At 45.2% G+C, this 21,881-nt stretch overlaps 1 protein-coding gene across 2 annotated transcripts; it reads left to right on the top strand.

Moving 5' to 3' along the window:
* Positions 1 to 208: 208 nt before the first annotated feature.
* On the top strand, positions 209 to 7,133 carry PDCL3 (phosducin like 3). Of its 2 annotated transcripts, XM_075724091.1 has the most exons (6): positions 209 to 235; positions 1,712 to 1,841; positions 2,541 to 2,631; positions 3,302 to 3,445; positions 4,274 to 4,482; positions 6,776 to 7,133. In XM_075724091.1, exons 1-6 carry the CDS (start codon positions 230 to 232, stop codon positions 6,916 to 6,918), a joined length of 723 nt encoding a protein of 240 aa, XP_075580206.1. In that variant the 5' UTR covers positions 209 to 229; the 3' UTR covers positions 6,919 to 7,133. The 2 variants fall into 2 exon arrangements, with proteins under 2 accessions (XP_075580206.1, XP_075580215.1); XM_075724100.1 differs by lacking the exon at positions 3,302 to 3,445.
* Positions 7,134 to 21,881: the final 14,748 nt, after the last annotated feature.

Here is a 21,881-nt window from a genome sequence, read left to right on the forward strand (position 1 = left end):
CCCTCCCGGCTGCCCGGGCCCGCCCGCCGGCGGCTCCGCCGCGGCAGCTGCCGCAGACCCCCGGCCTTATTAGGCGGCAGGGGAAGAGGCAGCGGCGCTGCGCCCGCCCCGCCGGGAGCGCCGCCTCCTCCGGCCGCGCCGCGCACGCCGGGACCGGCCCAGCCCCGCTCCGCTCCGCCGCCGCTGCCGCCGACCGGGCCCCGGCCCCGGCCCCGGCCCCGCCGGCGGGATGCAGGTGAGCAGCCGGGGGGGCCCGGCGCACCCGGCCCGTGTGCGGCCGCTGCTGCCTGGGGAGCCCGCCGGGGCCGGGCCCGGGCCCGGGCCCTGGCCCTGTGCCTGACCGGGCCGGGGCGGGCCGGGCGGCCTCGGGCCCCGCCGGCAGCCGTGGGCCGCCCTCAGCGGCCTGAGTGCCCCGGGCAGCGGGGGGGGGAGCCCGGTTTCGTCCCCCTTTCTGGAGGCGGCGGTGTCTGTCATGTGGTGGTCTTGTTACGAAGCTCCATGCCTTGGTTTTGTGGTGGTTTGCTGGTATTTTGTTGGTTTTTTTTTTTTTTTTTTTTTTCTTCCCAAGTACGATATTTATTTCGCTACTGTAGTAAGCAGATGGGCGGGTGGGCGTTTCAGGCACTTCATCACTATGTTGATAAATGACAGTAGGTGCTGTGAAATGCTGTGTCGAGGGAAGAATGACCACAGAGACACGGGGGGGAGGGGGGGGAGTAGTCTGGTGTGTTATTTGCTGTGCTACTTTGTTTTCCTTCCTTGTCCCCCCCCCCCCCCCCCCCCCCCCCCCCATGCCTCAGTAGTCCAGAAGTACGGTGTCTTGGTCTAGAGAAGAGCGATGGTCTTGAAAAGACTTAGTGTAAGCTATGTTGATACAAGCTGTAGTGAAGCAGTAGGTGTTGTATTCAGTTTTCAAAGTGAACCTCAGTCAAGATGGAAAGGAACTAAAATCAGCCTGTGAGTGCTTATCACTGAATTTTCATGTATTTAAAAAGATAAAATTGCTATCTAACTTGGCAAAACTTATACTGAGCTTCTCAACGATACATGGGTGCCTGTTGGCCTTGTTTTGTGGCATTATTGTGACTTTATCACAGTAAAGTCTCTTTTTAACTTTCAGGAACAGTCTAGGCATAGATTTAGATCTGATTCCCTAGCAATGGGCTTGTCTGGCAGACTGTGCTTGCTTCCCTCTAAGCACTTGTGTAGTCATGCTGACTTGAATCTACCAAGGAGACTTCCTATACATCCCGAGTTAGGCCTGCACGGCTGGCTCCTCTGTGTCTTCTCACCAGTGCTTCCCGATGCAATGACCGCTGTTTTGGTGGCCTCTTGTTCCGCTGAGGCTCTGGACGTGAGCACTGTGGCCAGCGTGCTTCCCTGTTACCCAGCTGATTTCCTCCCCTTTCCTTTTACCTTGTGAGAGCTGCAACGGTGGTTACAATGCCTCAAACTTTTGTACCTTACCAAGACCTCCTGTACATGCTATGAGTGGGATGGAATAAAATAAAGTCACTCTTCAGGGTACTGGTCTGGGGCTGCAAAGAAGTCTCAGCATCAGAAGGATGCATGTTGTGACTTTCTGGCACTATCCAGACATTTACCAGTTTAACAATATGCTGTGCCTCTTGGAAAAACTTGCCTGTGTTATGTTTTGGAAGCGGTAAAGTTTACCTTCAATGCACATCATCCATTTCTTGTTCTGTTCTAGGACCCAAATAAAGACACGGAGTGGAATGACATCCTGCGCAAGAAAGGTATCCTTCCTCCAAAGGAAAATCTGGAGGAACAGGAGCGCGCAAAGGAAGAGGAGCAGCTTGCCATCCTTCAGAAGTCTCTTGGTGAGTGACCAGCCAACTCGGGCAGCAGTGGCAGGACAAGTCTTGGAATGGCTCCTGGAAGAAGCTTGTACAAGGAAATGGCCAGCAGTAGTGATTATTTGCCTGTAAAGCAATGTATCCTTTTTCCAAGTCTGTGAGGGATACCAAAGCTTCTTCTCATATAAGGTGGTCAGTCATCTGTTAACAGTGTCAAACAAATACGTTCCTGAACACGTGGATTCTTCCAGCACAGGAAAGTTTTGTTCTTTATGTCGGCTCTGTGTTAGAGAAGTAAATGTTTGAAAACTGAAATAAGAACAGTGCAAAGGGAGTCTGCCATGTGAACGTGCAAGTAAAAGTATCTCATGACGTTGCCTGTTGTATGCTTCCTCCTTCCTCCATTGTTCAGGCATCCCTGCCATGTTCTGTGTATGTTAGGTACATCTTTGCTACAGCCACCAAACTGGAGAGCTAGTGCAGGTACTTGTGTGCTAGTCTAGGCAGCCCTCAGCTCAGAGCCCTTTACATCGATGTCTTTCAATCTATGTCTAAAGTGCATAATAATTTCTAAAAATCCAGTAACAATAATACTTCAAAAACCCCTTATTTCCTGTAGTTAACCTGTCCTTAAAGTAAATAAGTTTTGTTAGACTGATAAAAGCTGATGAGTTTTAATTCTGGAACGAGGATTTTGCTGATTTGATGTTTCTTCCATTCTAGTGAAAACTTACGAGGACATGACTCTGGAAGAGCTAGAAGAGAATGAAGATGAATTTAATGAGGAAGATGAGAAAGCTATTGAAATGTACAGGTCAGAGCAGCATGCAGAATTTGGCTTTAATGAAAATTAAAGTTTTTTCTTTTATATGGTGTTAGCTGTTCTTGAAGAGAGGAAGGATGCTGTTAGGCCTGGTGATAGAAAAAGTGGGTTGTGTTTCTGGTGTCTTGTAAGTCTTCTAAGTGTCTTTAATAGGATAACTGGGTTTAAATTCAGTGTCCTTTATCTACAACCTAGTTTTGCAGAGATAATGTGCACCTGCTGAGTGCATGGCTGGGGATTCTGAGAGCTCTGAAAATCACCTCAAAGATTTCTCAATCTTTGCATGAATGAGATTAAGGTGCTGCAGATTTACATAATTACAGTGTTGGTTTTTCATTATCTCTTTATCTCTACCATCTCCCATGGTTTTTGCCATTTAGTTTGGTAGTGTAGTATCTGCAGAAGAAATGTCTGCTGAGGGCAGAAATGGGGGGAGGGGGGGAATTCATGAAGCATACTTGTACCTGCATGTTGATGGTTTTAACTTGTGATGCAAATATAAGAGCATCTATTCAATATGTCAGCCTGCTTTCATTACTCAGGGGTTTGAAGAAGTTTGTAATGTGCCTCTGAAATCTAGGTTTCAACCAGCTCCTTTAAGTGTTGTTCTGTCAAAAATGCATGTGTTCTCAAGATCTCTTTCCCATTCCTTGTTGTTCAGGCAGCAAAGATTAGCAGAAATGAAAGCAGCTCAAATGAAGAATAAATTTGGGGAAGTTTTGGAGATTTCGGGAAAAGATTACATTCAAGAGGTTACAAAAGCTGGAAAAGGTATATGGGTAGTTCTGCACCTCTACAAACAAGGGTAAGAATTTGGTTTTGACCTTTAAACCTTTCACTGTCAATAGCTGAAAAGACTCCAGCCAAATGTGTAGTTATTGTGGAAATTAAGGGACTGATTCTGGAATTCTAAGAAATAAAAAAAAATTGATTTAGTAATTTCATTACTGTTGACTCAAGACTGCTGAACTTAGCTCTAAAACAATGTTACCGTGAAGTGGCTTTTTTGTACGTCTGTACAGCACAGTGTGACTTGTACCATACAGCTGCCACTGAAATATCCAAACTTTGGAAGTTTTTCTGGATAAAGTGTGAGGAACTGTGCATTAGAAGGATCACTGTGTGTCTTTAGCCTGGTTTCTAGACTCATAAAAATGGAGTGTACAAGGTTTCCAGTCCTGTCAGCATGGTCTGATAGGTCTGATAAATTGCTAGAATTTTCTAGAAAGGGTTAGAAATACTTGATTTGGTTCATTGTCTCTAATTGCCTCACAGGTGCTCATCGTCATTTGCCTACTTTCTTCCAGGAGCTGCTTTTCTTTCTATTTTGCCCTTGCTCATGCAATTTCTAAATATCATATCTTCATAAACCAATTTCTCTGTATGATAGAGGGGAAGGTTGTATTGCCAATATCTTAAAACAAAAAACCCACCACAACCTCCAGTGATGCTGATTTCCTTTGAATGCTGGAATAGCGGACAACAGGAGTTTTCAGAAATGGCTTCTGGTACATTTGTCTTTCAATAAATGCTACCCATCGAGCTGATATTTCTGACCTTTCTTCTGGAGCAGATTACTGTCTAATTTGTCTTTTATTTTTTCCTTATGTGTGTCTGGTGCTGTTCTTTACAGAATTCCACTCTGTGCCTTAATAAATCAACATATGAGCGGGCTTGCAAGGAAGTTCAGAGATGTGAAATTCATCAAAGCTATCTCTACGACCTGCATTCCCAACTACCCCGACAAGAACCTGCCTACAATATTCGTCTACCTGGAGGGAGACATCAAAGCTCAGTTCATTGGGCCTTTGGTGTTCGGTGGCATGAACCTGACAAGGGATGGTGAGTCTGCATCTCTGGTCTTCCAAAGGAAAAGCAAAACTGCTTTGCTGGGAATGAGAGAATTGAGGCTTAGGAGAAGGGAGGTACTAAAAATCATATTAGGTTTTTTGGGGTTTGGTTTTTTTTTTGTTTGTTTTTTTTTTTACCCTTACGGCTCAACAACATGTGATTAAGGCTATCTTGTAAAAGCAATGAGTGGCTGAGTAGGCCAACATATAGATACTTATGTGTGTGCAAGTATTCACACCCTGTGTTGGGTGAAACAAATTTTCCTGAGTATATTACAGGGTAAATAGTACCCACGCACATTCTTTGGGGCTCTTGTACTTCAGTGACTGACTGTGCCCCTGGTTAGTTGATAAACCTTGCACTTGATAACTGGTGCTTGCCTATTACATTGTAGGGCTTCTTGTTTCATTTTTCAAGCCAATGGCACATATTGGTCTGTTGTACCTTCCTGACGCACAGGCTTCACTCCTTATTAACCTTTAAAGAGAGCCCATTCCTTTGCCCAAATGGGGCTGCTAGCCTGAAATTGGGCTGCTTCCTTTTTCTCTTGCTGTCTCCTGGAGATGGGAGCACATTAAGCTGCTGCCTCAAGTGGTTCAGGGGGCACAGGGCTCCACGGGGAAAGGCTGTTTCCTTTTCTGGAGGTCACAGTTTTCCCATAGACCCATTTCTCCTTGCCCATCTTGGCAGGCTGGGTCGTGCAGCCTCGTCAGCGTGATGTGCCTCAGGAGATGAGGGTGGGGATGCAGGTCTCACAGAGCACTGTGGCTCTTCAGTAAAAGCTGCTGTTTGGAGGTGGTTGGTCGGGGATGGTATCCTACAGCAGTGCTTGAAGACAGAGGTTAGGAGTGAAAAAGGCTCTTCTTGCAACTCGCATGTCACCTAGTGGATTTTACTTCAGTTAAAAGGATACTTATCAGCTTTCTGAGTAGGCATATTGGTCCAGATGCCTTCAAGCTTTTTCAAGGTCAGACTTTAAGGGCATCTTTATCTGAAGTGGACCACAGTTAAGCAGCATTTCAAGGTCCCTGCTGAATGGTGTCACTGCCTGTACTGGGATAGGATGCAAAGAGGTTGGTGGCTTTTTTTTTTTTTTTTTTTTAACTAAAACCCTGAAGTTTACAGGATATCTTGAGCTGTGCTGTAAAAAAAAAAAAAAAAGCTCCCCTGCCTTCAACTGTCAGAAGGGGAAAAGCTCACCAATGAGATCGCTGATTTGAGAACAGCTCACTCTTAACTACAGCAGTTGCCTAATTAGGCACTGAAGTGAGCAGTGGTAGCAGAACCTACAGTTAGCTTTTTCCCATTGTTAGCACATAAATAATTGATTTGGGGGGGAGGGGGGGTCCAAAGGTGGCTGAGCCGGCTTAATTCAGTCATCACAGAAAGCTGGGCACTGAAATTCTGCACTTTCTTTTATTCCTTCATTCTCCCTTAATCCTAGGCGACTTCCACTGGAGATTAAAGAAAGTGTGAGGTGGTATTCATTACTCTGTAATGTCTGAAGGAAATTAGATTTAATGATAGGGTTGCCAGCAGGACTAGGAGAAAGGTTTCAACTGAATGTGTTGTATTGACTTTTACCACTTCTGGGAAGGAATCCAATTTGGGTCTATATAGTAATAGGCCTACTACTGGTGGTGGAGTCTCTCTTACTGTCTTGCTAAGGAACTAATAATCAGTGCATGGTGTAGTGGGAAAGAGGTGAATTGCGTTTATAAAGTACATCCCTGAAAAATACCTATAATTCAGATGTGTAAATGGAATTGCTATAATTTTTTTTGCCCCCCAGCAAATTGATTCACTGCCTCTTCTGACTGTGATTAACTTGGCGTATGATGCAAACAGCTGTAACACGTGAGCAGTATTCCTTCACCAGCAGTAAATGTGCAAACCTGTTTTCTGTGGTTCGACAGAGGTGGGATTCGCTCTCACCAGGAGGGCTGCCTTGTCTAAAGCTGCTGCTCTGTATCAATCGCTTCTTTTACACTCCCAGATGTAGAGGGAGCAGAGATGCCACCGGTGGGCTGCAGAGCAGTACCCTGAGCTCTGCATCCTGTGCTGAAACTGGTGCCAGAGCTAGTGGCTGTGAAGGGAGGGCTTGGCTGGAGGGGGCGTGGGAGATGGGGCAGGATGTGGAAGAGGAGGGGGAGGAATAGAGCAGGGCCCTGGTTTTGGTGGTGGTGATGGCAGGGTGATAAGAGAAGTCAGCTGGGGAAGCAAGGGTGGGCTTTTTCCAGTTTGCTCTCCTGCATTCATGGCTCTCTTGTTTTGCTTTGCACAGAATTGGAGTGGAAGATTTCCGAGTCGGGCGCCATCAAGACAGACCTCGAGGAGAACCCCAGGAAGCAGATCCAGGACCAGCTCATGTCCTCAATCAGGGCGTGTGTCCCAGCCAGTGGGGAGAGTGACTCAGAGGATGACTAACTCCTGCATCGGCATCAAGATTGATACAGTATGCTTGCAGCCAGTGTTCCCACCTAGAGCGCTGGAGATGCTCATCAAGATCTCGCTGAGCCCCAGAAGGGCAGTATTTCAAGACAGCTGTTTGTCTAGAAACTTTTAGAAACTGTAAAAGTTTCTTGGGGGGAAAAAAAAAACCAAACCAAAACCAACTTATTGCAGCTTCACTTAAGATCCTGAAAGACATTTTATATTATGAAGCGTGAGTAAATATTACTCAAAGTTTTAAAATATAGACATCCATAGAAACAGAGGTCTCTTGTTATTTTCTTGGTAAATTGCTAACTTCTTTAAAAGAAACCTGAAATATGAAGTAGCCTTAAGTGCACTGGTTTTGACAAGCTTAACTTGTGTAAATCGAATCTAAATAGCTGGTCTTAAACAACTGGTTACAGCCCTTAGTTGGGCCTCCTCTTAGCCCATTGTGCGCAGATGTCCGACAGCCTGGACTGCGTGGAGAGCTAGGGGAGGTGACCCATGATGTGGGTGCTGCTGAAGGAGTTGTGTGGCCTTTGCAAAGGTGTGCTGGCACGAGGCTGTCAGCTGGCACCCCAGACATCTTGAGAGAGGCCTTGGTGACAGCCAGCATCTCCTGGGACCTGCAGAGTCCAGGACCCCCTTTCACAGGGGCTGAGCTTCCTGCACCATCTGATCTGTTAATTGGGAAAGAAAATTCGAGATGGTGGTGCTCAAATGTGAAACTGCTGACGTCTTCCACAAAGTCAGAAGTCTGTTACTACAGTAGTGCCATTGCCAAATGGGAGGGAAAATGATGTTTGAAGACCTGACATCTTTCTTTATTAAAGTCTTCCATCTTCTAGGTACAATAATAATAATAGAGGCCTTTGAGAACGAACTGAAATACCACCTTAATTATAAATCTGCTGACGCTTAGAGGTGCTTGCTTATTTTGGGTTGGATTTAATGTCCACCTACACTTTCAATTTGTCTACATGGGCTAACAAGCTCCAAGAGCTTTTGCTAACAAGGCTGCCCCAAGGACATTTTGTAACATTGCTGATGGATTCTGTGGGTGGATGGTACAGAATGCAACACTCAATAAGCAGCAATTTTTTTTTTAGTTTTGTATTAGTTCTTAGCGACTTCGAAGCATGTTTCCTGCACTCTGTCTCTGCAGTCAAATCAGTGTGTAGTTCAAACAACAAATAACTATTCCTTAAACTTCAGGTGCAGTTGTAAGATCCTGATGGAGAGCTTCCTCTTTGAGATCTGAATGGTGGGTTTGAGTGTCACTTAAGTCTCCTTTCTTTTCTCTTTTGTGTTTTTTGGCAAAACAGCTAAAACACTAACACTGTGCAAGTGAGCCAAATGCAGCAGAATACAAGCTGATAAATCCTGAATATCATTATTGTACATAGCACCACACTTCTTTTGGCACTGGACTATCCAAAATGCTATCAGGCCTGATGCTTTTTGTACTTACCTGCAACTTCTTACAATCTAGGAAGGGGACAACTCTCTCCCCATAGAAGCCTGCACTGCATATTTTGCTTATCTTTTGCTTGTTCTCATTTAATTGTGCTTTGGAGTGACCTCTGAGCACATGGACTGGGTTCCTTTTGGAGCAAACTAGAGGAGCAGCCCGCAAAGGGAAAGTCAGTCCAAAGAGCTAGGCTAAAGCTAACCTCAAATAAGGCTCTCTGAAATGTGTTTAGAGTGGACGTCACATCCTAAGCCTCTCCTTCTAGATCTGCTGCTGTTGAGCTGTCTGGATTGCTGATGCAGACACAGCTGCCATACTTTTCCTAACTTGTTTTCAATTTAAACTTTATTGAACCTTCTAAGAAGGGAAGGTGGAATCTGCAATCCATCTTGTATAGTTGCTGTGACAACTTCAATTTGAAATCTAATTTAAAAAGTAGGTAATGCTTTGGATACTATTTTACTTATATTATTTCCTCTTTTACTGTCTCCCACTTCAGTGCCTCTGTGGAGGCAGAGTAGCAATAATGTTGCAGCTGCCCTTTCACTATCTTGTAGACCATTGATGATTCACAGACCACAGCAGGAGAAGAACTCAAAGCAGGATGACCACTGCATTTGGATGGGGTTGCTGAGGGCTCTGTCCTGTGGGATCTTGGAAACATCTAGGGATGAAGACTCCTCATATTGTCCCAGTGCTTGACTGGCTCCATGGCAGCCCTCTGTTCTTTGCATCCTGCACAGGACAGCACAGGCAGCAAGACCTTGAGCTGGAATAACTACAGACAGAGGAGTCTGTTGTCCAGAGCTTGATCCAAAGCTTGTTGTTCAATTAGGAGAACTGGCCTTTCAAATACAGACAGACAGCCCTAGGGTACTAACCATAGACGTGCTGGAGCTAATCAACAGAGAAAGCTGAAAGACAGAGTGCGTCTTGTGACTAGTCTTAGCCAGTGGCTCCCAGCTTAGAGTATGTGGCTTGAACCCCCTCCTGGAAGGGGGTTGCACAATCCTCTACTCCAGAAACTGCAAGTCTTCCTCAAAAGCTTCCTGCTTGCTCCTGTCCACACTAGCACAGTGATTCTTGTTCCCTAATCTGCAAAGTAAGCCATCTTAGATGGGCTGGTGTCCCCTCCCCAGGAGGGCTCATGCCTGGTGAATGAGGCACTGCCTTGGTGCACATTTCAGGCCCTCAGGCAGAAATGAGAATTGAATTGAATCTCTGATGCCCTTGGCATGTGGATAAATAAAAGGGGCAGGTGGGAATTTGAGCTGTTTCCATCACAGTCTTCTTTTCCAGTAGGGTCTTAAAAAAAAACCCCACAGCTGCCTTCCCCTTTTGTACAGAGTCTAATGGGTTTTGTGGGCTCTGGGACCACCAAGAGGACCGAGCTCCTGACGAGGACCAGGGCTGTGTATGGGCAACTGGTTGCCCCAAGCTGCTCAGCTGCGGTGAGCCAGATACCTCGTGCCTGTGGATGACACTTAGGGCGCCCCTGGGTAGTAGCAATGTCTGTCTTCTACAAGGAGTGAACCAGGCCTGCCCAGGAGATGGTAGGGGAGGGGGAGATTGCCTCCTCTTCTGGCCTGCTCCCTGTCAGGACTACAGCAGGGGCTGCCTTGCCATTTAATAGGCATCACTGAACAGCATATAAGGATTCAGGAGAATTGGAGGCAAAGTTTGACTTGTACCATCTTTTGTCCTGAGCTGCTTAACATGTTGGCAGATTGGGGGACGCCATTTGAGGATGCTGCGTGAAAGGGGCAGATGCAAGAATAATCGCAAACCAAAAGAGGCCGAATGTTCCGCCCAGCTGCTGAGACCCACGCGGGGCATCGTTTCAAATGGTCTCTGTGCTTCTCGGTATTTGGCTAACTGTGAAAACAGTTTCTTGTAATCTTATTCTCCTTCTTGCCAATCATACTGCCCTGCTCAAGGCCTTTTGTCGAAATTAGGTCTCTGCAGGAAATGGGTAATGAGATCTGTTTAACCTTTTGGCAGAGCAGAATCTGTGGAAGCACACAGTTAAGGGGAATGAGCTTTAGCTTAAAAGAAAGCCAGCTGCTAAATAGTAAACCAAAACAGCCAATTAATATACATAGCAGAATGAGGCAATATAATGGGAGAAAATAATTGGAGAGTCTAAGCTCTCGTTTGCAAAGATTTGGGGCAGTGTTGCTAAATGCACTATCAATATTTTTGCAGCCTGTCAGTAGTTAGTGTCAGATCAACGCTCGCTTCTCACCGGTGCGAGAAGGGTCTTTCTGTCACCTAGTATGGGAAAAGTCAGAGGCAGTGATCCTGTAAACAGTGCAGAGGCTTGTACGCGTTACTGTTCCACATACCGCTGTGAAAGCATCCCTGACTCATCCCGCTGCAGCGGTGCCAGCAGGTGGGGCAGGGAAAAAGTAATCCTGGGCCATAGACGGGCAGATGATTAGCCATTAGCGGATAGTCGCTCTGGAGTTTTTTGTGTGAAATGAAAGTGAATCACTAGTAATAAAAAGTGTTTTCTTCACAGTACAGGTCTGAAGTCTGCTGCTTACCCAGGTTACGTGAGCAGCCGCATTAGGTTCATAGCAGGCTGCCCTGATCCAAATAAATCACCGCTTTGATTTTCCTTTACCCAGACCTGCTTGCGCTCACAATCTGCACCCTCCAAACCTGGAGGGTACTGTTTTACATCCACTTCACATGCAGAGAGAGAGCCAGGTGTTCTGCAAGCAGGGCGAGGCCACGGAGGGGTAAATTAAGCTGCCAGTTCTCCAGGTACTTTATCCCACCATGGTTGGGAGTCTGCATGTAGGCAGAAGTGTCTGCAGGACTGTGATCACAGGAGGTGAAATGAAGGAGTGTGCTTTGAATACCCGTGCTGTGCCATACCTGGTTTGGTCAGAACCTCGTTTCCCAGGGCTCAGTTCAGCCTCGCCTGCCTCCTCTTTGGGTCTGGCCCATCGCCTCCCTTCCCAAGTACACTCAGGTGGCTACTTGGTTGGCCTTGCTGCTGGGAGTAGTTTGACTTAGATGAAATGATTCACAATGATAAAGCTGGGCAAGTGCTTCCAGCTTTGCTGGATCGTTTATGGATGTTTACAGAATAAACACCTGACATTAAGGCCATGAGCGAGTGTGACATCTGAATACAAATATTTGTCTTTTATAGGGTTCGTGAAGAAAATAGCTCTGATCTACAGTGATTCCCATGAAAGTTAAGGTGTACTTTTTATTCCTGTATTATAAACTCAAGTTCGCAATAATTTGTCATTATTCTCTGGAAGTCTAGGGAAGTTTCCTATTTTGCAGGCTGTGTAGCAGTGGGAAGAGAGACTTCCAATACAAACCTCAGTAACTTAGTTTGGACTAGCTCTTGTTTTGTGAAGGGGGTGAAAAAAGCACCATTACATGAACCTTTTGCTGCGTATTTGTTGGGATCGGATCATGTCTAAAGAAACTTTGCTCTCACTGAGATCAAAGGGGAATGCTTTCCCTTCTCCATTCCTTTAAATCACTACATTGCTAAAACTAATCTATTCCCTGTCAATTGTTTGGAAGGCAGTTGAACTCATTTCTCATTACAGCCTGTTATAAATCACTCCTTATTTCAATCTCATTTAGCTAATTCAGTCATCAAAGGATTGCAGGATGCATAAAATATTTTATTGATGCATTTAGCTCTTCACAGAATTATAGAAAATATTGAACTTCTTAGGTCTATCTATTTGCAGATGGCTTTTGTGATGCAGGGAGAGGCTTCATTCCCTCCTTTGGGAGACAGAACCATTAAAAAAGAAAACCCGAGCAGCGAGTGACTCTCTCTAGGCTTGTGTGGGAGATTGATGAATGATCTGACTTGTTTTCATATAACGTGTTAAAACTTTCATCTCTTGACACCATGCCAAATTTTTCAGGACTTCACCAGATTAATTTTAATTTACAGAGCTGACTGAAGGAATTGAGGTCTGATAAAAAATGGCAGGAGAAATACCAAGTAATTCTGAGGTTGTTTCTATTTAACACTTCAAATGTTAAATACACAAGGAATAATCTAAGGCAGAACAGTCCATGTAATGTGTTAATGGACAACTAATGAGATTAATGTAATTATGAATATTTGTAAGCCTCTGGTTCAATATATCTGCTATAAGGAGTCCTATTTCTTCCAGTATATTGAACAGCTTAAACACAAAGATGCTTCTCATGGAGGCAAAAGTTACAGTGTTTGCTAGTGAGAGCAAGTCTTGATTTTCCAGACAGCTGTTGCCTACCCCCAAAGTGACAGTGACTCCTGCTATGGCATGTGTCATCCTGATCCTGCTCCCCTAAATATCCATGTGAATACTTTAATTTACAAGGAGGGCAGCAGAGCCAGCTATTGAACTTTTCTTCTTGCCTGTTTGCAGTTTATCCTTCTGTGAAAGAGTACAGACTGTCTGGGGGTGTTGGGAAACTTCATTAATTATCTGCCCATATGCAGATGATTTCTGTTACGTAAGGCTGAAAGTAGGGATGTCCTGGATCCTTCAAGTTGACTATCACTTTCTGTGGTTTAGTTGTTCCTGGCCTCAGGTGATCAGAGGAGTGTTTATGAGGGCCACCTCCATGGCAGGAGAAGACCAGCAATAGACACTTGCAAAGATTGATCTCTGCCACAGCACCAAGGCATTGACTATTTTCTTTCGCAAGAAAGTGCTGGTGGTAAGAAGGTGCAAAGTTCGGTGGGATGAAGCAAAAACAGGAGAATATGCAAAATGTGGAGTTGGGTTTCCCATCTGGTAACATCCCCAAACTTCTTCAGCTGAGGTACATTCCCTCTGATCATGCGTAGCTAGCAAATTTAGTAGTGCTGGGGAATAGGATGGGAACAGGATCCTGCAGGATGAACCAAGTCCAGACCAAAGGGCTGATCCTGGAAGTGCTTGAAGAAGTTTCTTCTTGTCTTCTTTCTCCCCCTGAGAAGAGAGGGAGGGGGAGAGCCCTCAAGACAGTGGAAGAGATGAAGGGCATCAGGTGTAGGTAGGTAAAAAGGGGGTCAGAGGGGAGGTTTAAATGAGAAGTCTGTCTATTGCTAGAGAAGAAGGGTAGAGGTGAGGAAGATAATAAAGAAAAACTTGAGAGCTGGCATTATGAAGGTGGTTTAGGGATATTTGTTGCTGGGATACACTAGGAGAAGCACTGTTCTTCTCAAAGGATGGGCTTCATGTGTGTAGCTGGAGACTGTGCGCTGAGGATAGCAGAGCGGATGAGAGCATTAAATCACAGACCAAGAGGAGAATTTTGGTGCAGACCCCTAAAAGCTTCATCCCTGACTGACTTCAGTGTACAGGAAGAAAAAGGTCAGATAAACATGGATGCTGTGATCCATAGAGAAATGTTAGGGGGTAGACTACAAGTAAGTGCCACTATTAATGAAAGCAGTAATCAGGCAAGTTTTCAATAAGTAAAATCGATCAGTACAAAAAATCCTGTGTAATTCAAGCCACAAAAAGGTACTGCTGTATTATTTGCATACTAATAATCTGTCTTTAGTATAAGCTCAGGAAAAGCTATGAATCTTTGAGGTGAGAGAGCTGTTTATATTCAGTTTTACAAGACACATTAAGCGTTGGTGGCATCATGTCATCTGGCATATGTTACAAATTCAGCCCAGTGGATAAGATGGGCCTTCTCTTTGCATTAAGATGTCAAATGGTACTTTCAATTTAACAGCACTACACCAACATTTTCAAACTTAGCTACTGCCCTGTGCATTTGTGTTGTATTATAAAAGAGATATCGAGGCAATTTTAAAACCAGTTCAGTAACAATGCCATCACTGGCTTATTGGTAGCAGTCCCACTTTGAATGCAGATATAGAAAAGAGAGGAAGAGAAAGAAAACATCTCTTTGTCCTTTTGCTGACTAGTAGCTGATGCTTCAGGCCTTACAACCTCAGGGTGCCCCTGATGAGAAAATGGTGACGAAGAGCTTTGATGGCATCTCTACAAAACACACACACCCCTGCCCTCCTCCTCTCCTGGTGGTAAGATAATCAGCAAGCACATGGATGTCCTCTTGGCTAAAACACTGGCATGCTTTCATTGCTCCAGGCTTCAACCAGGGGGAAATCTTTAACATCAAATCCACATCAGCTGTAGCTGTCACTCCGAGTCTGTGTGGAGCACATGGGATTTCCTTAGGAAGTCATGCAAGAAACCGGGCCCTGCCATATCCCCTGGGTTGTGTCTCATTCACCTTGTTCCAAGATGCAGGTAGTGCCCTGGAGATCTAGGCACTAAGCTGGGTACAGACATTATGGTTTAGTTTTAAGTAGTCCTGCAAGGAGGAGGGAGTTGGACTCAATGATCCTTATGGGTGCCTTCCAACTCGAGATATTTTATGATTCCCTTGCTTAGAAAGCAGGCAGAGGAAAACTGAGAGTTTTCTGTAGACTCAACTTCCCTCCGTAGAGGGTCCCCAAAAGGCCAAGTAATTTCCCCTGCAGTGCGAAGGACCCTTGGAGCAGGGCAGCTCCACACAGTGACACAGAAGGCACACGCTCCTGTCAGTGCTGGTGGATTTTACTCTGTTACCCCACCAAACAGGGCACATATAGAAACCAGAGCTCGTCATGCCCTGGTGATGATGTGGCAGCCAGTGCAGATGGGATCCTGGCTGAGGGCGAGCAGCTGGTGGGGCTACACAGGACGGGTGCTCAGGCCCACCAAGATCCTGGATGTGCTTGGAGCCACCAGCTCTCACACCCCAGCTTTGCTGGCAGCAAGACAAAAGCTTACCTGGAGCAGAGCTGCCCACCTGCAGGTGATGGTTAAAAAAGTATGGAAGAAGGCAGCATAGTGTGGAAGTCCTCGGAATGGTCTAGATTTCATGGAGTATGAGGTGTCAGATCTTTCACATACCCCCCCGTAGGATGACTCCCAGGCTGCTATGGTATACATTGCTCTGCGGTTTAGGGAGGATGTGCTTGTGGACGAGGTATGGAAATGGACAGCTATGGACAGCTGCTCTCTATGGCTGTGGCAAGTTTTCTGTACATAAACACCATGGCTTTGCTGGGCCTTGTTATTCCTCACTAGCAAAATTCGTACTTGTGTTTACTGACCACACATTGGTGTTTCAAGGCTTTAGTAATTTATATCTGCAGTGAGCTATGAAACACTATGAGGGCAATTCCTACACTAGGGTAGTTGTCGTTTTCTCTATTTGTTCATCTACGCCAGATTTTCCTGTACAGGAGTTCTCTGCTGTTGCCGTACTTACTGTGCATCTGCATGGCTGTTGGCACTTGTAAGACTGGGACTAAGTGCTGCTGTTGCACTTGGTAAAAAATAACAGACTTTTGTAGAACTTTGTTAGCTCTGAGTTTCCACTATTTTATTGATTTCATTGTGATGCAGCTGGCTTTTTTCATTAAATATACTTAATGAAGTGCTTCACAAGACAAAAAGGAAACATTTGCTAGCCCAGAAAGTAGTTCAGATATTGATCTCACTGTTCGAGGACTGGACAAGCCAATCCTATTTAGGAAAACTTCTCCATTCAAGAGCTTGAACACTGCTTCAGGCATGTTGGAGTTTTCAGGGGAGGCGGGAAGGATGAGAAACTTCTGCAGTACCACCTCTCACAAGCATGCCAGGTGCAAAATAAATGCAACTGTGCACAAGATGGCAATGTTCTCCACAAAAAGGACCTTTCCTTCCTTCCTTGCTACAGTACTTTTAGACGTACTGCTTGTTTCAGTGAAATATCAATGGCAGCGCTTGAAATACTCAGTTCTGCTGTCTGCGGGATTGAAGTCTCTGTAAATACATACAGTGAGATATGCACACCAGCTGTATATTCACATACATCTCACTGCAGACATGTGTAAATCTGTCCCACAGGTTTCTAACAGCTTTAGCTAACACACCAGACAGCAGCTTGTTTTTCCTGCATTCTGACCTGACTATTACCGCACATGAACATGGTGTCTATAGCACTAACTTTGCAAGACTTTTTCAGGAAGAATACATCTGTCATCATGTTGGTCACAAATAGCTGGCCATACACACTTGGATGGTTCACCCATCACCACAGCTCCATGTGTCTTGTCCACAAAAACACAACATCTAAATCAGTCTCCAGAAAGACCTTGGATCCAAATCCCATAAAGGCTGCGGAGTGGGCTCAGCCTGTCTGTGGCAGAGCAGTCCCACCCCAGTGCATGACAGATGTGAAAGACTTCACAGGACTGAAATGTGCCAGTTCCTTGCTGTCGTCCCTGTCTGAGGTAATATCATTTCCATGCCTTTCTCTAGGGTGGTCTACTTCACTTTTGGAGAAATGCCTACATAAATAGATGGCTTTTACTGGGTGAGCTACATGGGTTAAGCATTAGGACTCTCTTGGTTTAGAGAGTAGAGAGCACCCTGGACCAGGAGCAGACACCTCCAGACTGAGAAAACTTTACTGAGTGAAGAAGATGAAGGCTAATATCTGTCAGTGGTGTTAAAAAGGACCCAGAAACTTAAAACCCAAAGAGTTTGTATTGGATACTGTATTGGTTTGAAAGAAGAGTATTGATAAGATATTAATCCAAACTGATTATGCAAATATGCGAGAGTCCCTTCACAGATCTTTGATTTTCTGATCAGCCTCAGGAAAGTCCCTGGCTTGGCATTGCAGGTACCAGTCTGGGTGGGTGGCTGCCACGCGATCAGCCAGCCAGCCTGGGAAGAGGCACAAGAGCCTCTTCACAGTCCCTGTGGGTGTCTGACCCCTTGGTAGCCACTGCTGTAGAGCAGCAGCAGTCAGTCTCCTCATAGCTGAGCCACGTGCGAGGATGTTGCCACACAGCTGCCACCGCTGCCTCTCCACGCTGCAGCTCTGCTCCCTTGTTTAGCTGTGCAAAGGCACCACAGAGGGCTCTTCAGGAGACCAGCAGAATTTGCCATCTCCACTAGCAAAAACTAATTTCTAGACTTGGTGAGGGCACACCTAGGCACAGCCCTGTGTGATGCTCAATAACTGGGAGTCAAGCTGGTTTCTCCCACTGAACTGTACTGAAGCTCCTGGCAGCTGTAAGCAAGAGTGCAGTCCTCTTGTGGCAGATCTCAGGAAACAGTGTGTGGCCGCACATCCCCCACCTGAATGAACAGTGGTGTGTAACCCACTGAGGAGCTTTTCAGTGCCTATTGCTCATTGAGCAGACTAGGAGGGATCTTAGCCCTAATGTGATCATAGAATCATAGAATCATCGAATGCTTTGGGTTGGAAGGGACCTTTAGAGGCCATCCAGCCCAACCCCCCTGCAGGGAGCAGGGACAGCTTTAACCAGATCAGGTTGCTCAGAGCCCCGTCCAACCTGACCTTGAATGTTTCCAGGGATGAGGCCCCCCCCACCTCTCTGGGAAGCCTGTTCCAGTACTTTACCACCCTCATTGTGATACTTCTTAGAAAGCTCTTGTCCTAAATCCCTGCTACAGGTGGTGATCCAGCTCATCTTCATAGGTTCACCTTCCTCTGTTCTTCCTAAAGACACATTTGTGCATGACAGTGTTGCTTTGATACTTTGTTTTACAGAGGAAGAAACTATCCAGGCTGACCCCTGTTTTTTTCATGGCCAAAACCCCCTCAACCTCACCATCAGGTATGATGATGAGAAAAGCAATATCAATCCAGACAGCTTCCAAATCAGAGCTGGACTCTGGATGGACACACTGAGAAATGGCCAAAGGGGACCTGCCTAGAACTACTGGAGCACACAGCATCCAATATACCCATTAATAACGAGAGTGCCAGGGTGGACGTCTCTCCTTATATTCAAGGAGGAGGTGTGATGTCTCAAGTCTTAGGATCTAATGCTATGCTTCACAAAGCTGTAGTGCTGTTTTGTGAGATTTCAGAATCCTGTGTCTTGGTGGACTTCTTATTGCTTGGAACATGGATAGTCACTCAGAACAGAACAAAAAAAAAAAAAACTTACCAAGCAATAAGTGAAGTTCCTCGAGATGGACTGGCCACTGGGCACTCTGCCCTCTCCCTCAGAGTCCTACCCAGATGGGATTCTGCAGCTGAGAGAAAACTAAACACAATCTAAGCACAATCTAAGCACAATCCACAATTTATGCTTTTCACACGGAGTGGAAGAGCTCTCCAAGGGCACATGCATGGCATGGGTCTGCACAGCGGGCCAGGAAATTTCTGGGTTTGGCTACCTGTGGTGCCCATACAAGCTTACTGCCTGTGCCCATGGGCAGAGCACCCTGTACATCTCTATTCCTGTAATGTGACTGACATTCTGTTATTAGAACATCCATAGAGCTTTTCAAACCTTAAATAACCCAGCCTTATAATCACTCTGGGAGGTAATTAAGCCGCCTGGTTATCAACAGTGGAACTGAAATGTGGAGTTGGGATCTAGATTTTGGATGAGATATCCTTTTCTTTTTCAGGTCAGTTCATGAAGCATTAATATAAGTGGTGTGGACCAGGATTTCTGCTTCTGTCATGGCTCAACATCAATACTTGAGTTAGATGTTTAGGAAGCTCCAATTTCCCAGCCTTGTTCTCAGAACTTCTTTCCGTAAGACGGAATCCCAATGTATCTTGTTAGAAAAATGAACAGAACAGGATGTTTCAAAAAAAAATCTAAACATTACCCAGATCATGGTAATTTGGAGAACATCATAAGCATGTTTCTGTGTCTCAGTGTGATACTAGTGTCTCTCTTCGTATCAGGTTTTAGCCTAATCTGTGATGGACTGAACTTTTTTTTTTCTTTTTACCATGGCAACCTCACTATGGTGATTTCAGGGCTAGGGAGCTTTATATTTATCTTGACCAGCATGAAGAAGTCTGAGCCTCATTAACTGAGGAAGGTGGATGGATAGCATATGGAACACACCGCACATGAGATGGCACTTCCCTTCCCAGGGCAACTGGGTCATTCGTATTATCTACAAGAGCTGCAAGTTTCCTTTTGGAAATACTGAGTTGCTTACTGTTCTCTCTGTCCCAAGGGAAGAAAATCCAGACAGATGGCTTCAGAGAAACCTTGCATCTTTAAGGGAAGATATCCTCCTGGAACAATAATTAATGCTGGTGGGATTTTTTTTTTTTTTTTTTTTGAGAAACTTGGAAAGAATTCAGTATCACCAGAGGGCATTAACACAGAGCCTAGCAGAAGACAGAGAAAGATAAAGAGGAGAAAAAATAGCTATCACAAAACAGTGATCCTATTAAAATGACATTGAAGAATTCTATTAGTGCTCTTTGCCCCCTCGCCTGCATGCCTGCCTTCGAAGATTCGAGGCGAAACACAAGTGCTTGTCAGTCAGACAAAGCCTACTAATAATCTCTGCTAAAAGGTGACATTCACACATTGCAGAGGGCTACATGGGCTCCGGGCTGACCACATCAGGAGTCTGCCGGCAGAACAGCTGCGTCTGGCTGCGGGTGCCAGCGCTCCACACTGCAAGGAAAGGGATGGTGGGGCAGGCGTGGGCTTGGGCTGCTCACTCTCCCGGAGGCTCAGCAGCTCTGCTGTAGGAGTGGGGCTGCGCTACTGGAAGAGCAGCAGCAACACAGTGGCAGCATTGCCTCCACGGGAAAGGAGGCTGGTGTTATGCAGGCTTTATGTGAGGACCCTCGAGCACTGGGCAAGTGGGGTGGACTTCGTCTTCACTATACCCCAGCTGAGACGCCTTGCTATGCTGCTATCCTCATCATCCATATTTAAATACAATTTTTGAGCTTTGGATGTGTTGACCCTTATTGTTGGTGATGGTCATTAGAAGCACACAAGTATAAGAGGAAGAAAAGCTAGATCCTAAGCTAGTCTTTTCCAAAAAAAAGTAACTCCTACTTTAGATGTGCTGCTTAGTTTGGTACTGTGTGCTATATCTCAGGGTTCCCCAAAACAGTGGTGATTTTGGGAGCCACTAAAACTGAGACTAAAGATTGCTCTCTACCCAAGACACTGGGAAAATGCAAGACCTCTTTTCCCACTAGCAGCTTAAACCTTCTTATTTTCTCTTCCTGAACTTGTTCTGCCAGTACGTTTCAGCAAATGTCTATTTATGCAGGAGTATCTAGTGCACTGTGCACAGGATTAAGGATGTATTCTTTTCTTAGACACATTCATAATAAGTTTTGAATTCTATTAATTTCTCCCTTTCACATTTTTTTTTTTTAGTAAGAAAACCTATTTGGATCAGAATCAAAGGGATAGTTTATTGCTCTTTGTAGAAGAGCAAATTCTCTTTTACCTTTGGAAATTACTAAATGTAGCACAGAAAATGCATACACCATCTTGAACAAATATCTGTCTGCTCTAGTCAGCAGAGATAATGTCTCAGCTGGAGTACTTTGTGTAGCGTTGCGCACCACATTCCCAGAGAGATATGGACCAGCTGGAGTGAATCCAGAAGGGAGCTGCAGGAAGGATCAGAGGGCTGGAAATCACGACCTACCAGGAAGAATGACTGCATTGGGGTTGCTTTGGTTAAAGGAAAGAAGATTAAGGATGGGGGAAGGGAGTATGGTAATATTCTTCAAATATGCAAAAGACTGCTGCTAAGAGAGGAGGAAAAATTTCTTCTCCCTGGTGGAAAGCAAAAGAAATAATGGGTTCAAATTGCAGCAAAGATGACTTAAGTTAGGCATTATGAAAAAGCTTTCTAACAGGAAGAAAAATGAAGCACTGGACAGGGTTGTCTGAAGAGACATGTTACAGACCCCGTTGGAAGTCTTTAAAACCAAATTAAGCAACTGTTCCTCTTGGGCAAAGGAAAGGAACAGGTGACCTTGGAAGTTAAAGGGACTATTATGACATTTTAGAGGAAAGTAATTCGCCTGGAAATTCAGCTACTAGTAAAGAGGCAAGTTGAAAAAAATTAATAAAGTTTTCATTACTGCTTTTCTACATATTATAAACTTTTAAAATCATCCTTTCAAGCCTCCTAGGATTTACTAGGTATGTCAGTATTAAAACATTAGAAGATGACACAAAAATAACAAATTGTAAAGGGGAGATGTTTATACGTTTCAGTATTGAACTGCGCTTGGCAACTCTGAGCCGCTGACTTACCCAGGGGCACTTGGAGCAGTATCGCTCTCTGGAAAGCTCATCTCTTTCCAGATCACTCAAGTGAGGAAGGCAGATTTCCCTCTTGTCTTCTTCAGGGTGCCTGGCGCTGCCAAAGGTGGTTGGAAGAGTATTATCAGGGCAATCCAGGAAGGAGAATTACACCTGCTCTAAATGGCTGAGCACCGAGCTGGGTACATAAGAGGATGGAAATGGGAAGAGACGATAAGAAGATTGCCAAGTTGGCCACTGCAGCCCAACACACACTGGCAAGCTTCCTTCCCTGCCTCTCTGCTGCGACCTCTCAATCACCCTTGGTATAGCCCTTGTAATGCTCTGCCAAATAGGATTACACTCCGGTGGCAGGAGAATTTACACATTCCATAGGACCTGATGAAATAGCAATTGATAAGGACATGC

Source organism: Pelecanus crispus, chromosome 1 (genome assembly GCF_030463565.1).
Source record: "Pelecanus crispus isolate bPelCri1 chromosome 1, bPelCri1.pri, whole genome shotgun sequence".
Classification (NCBI taxonomy): Eukaryota; Metazoa; Chordata; class Aves; order Pelecaniformes; family Pelecanidae; genus Pelecanus; species Pelecanus crispus.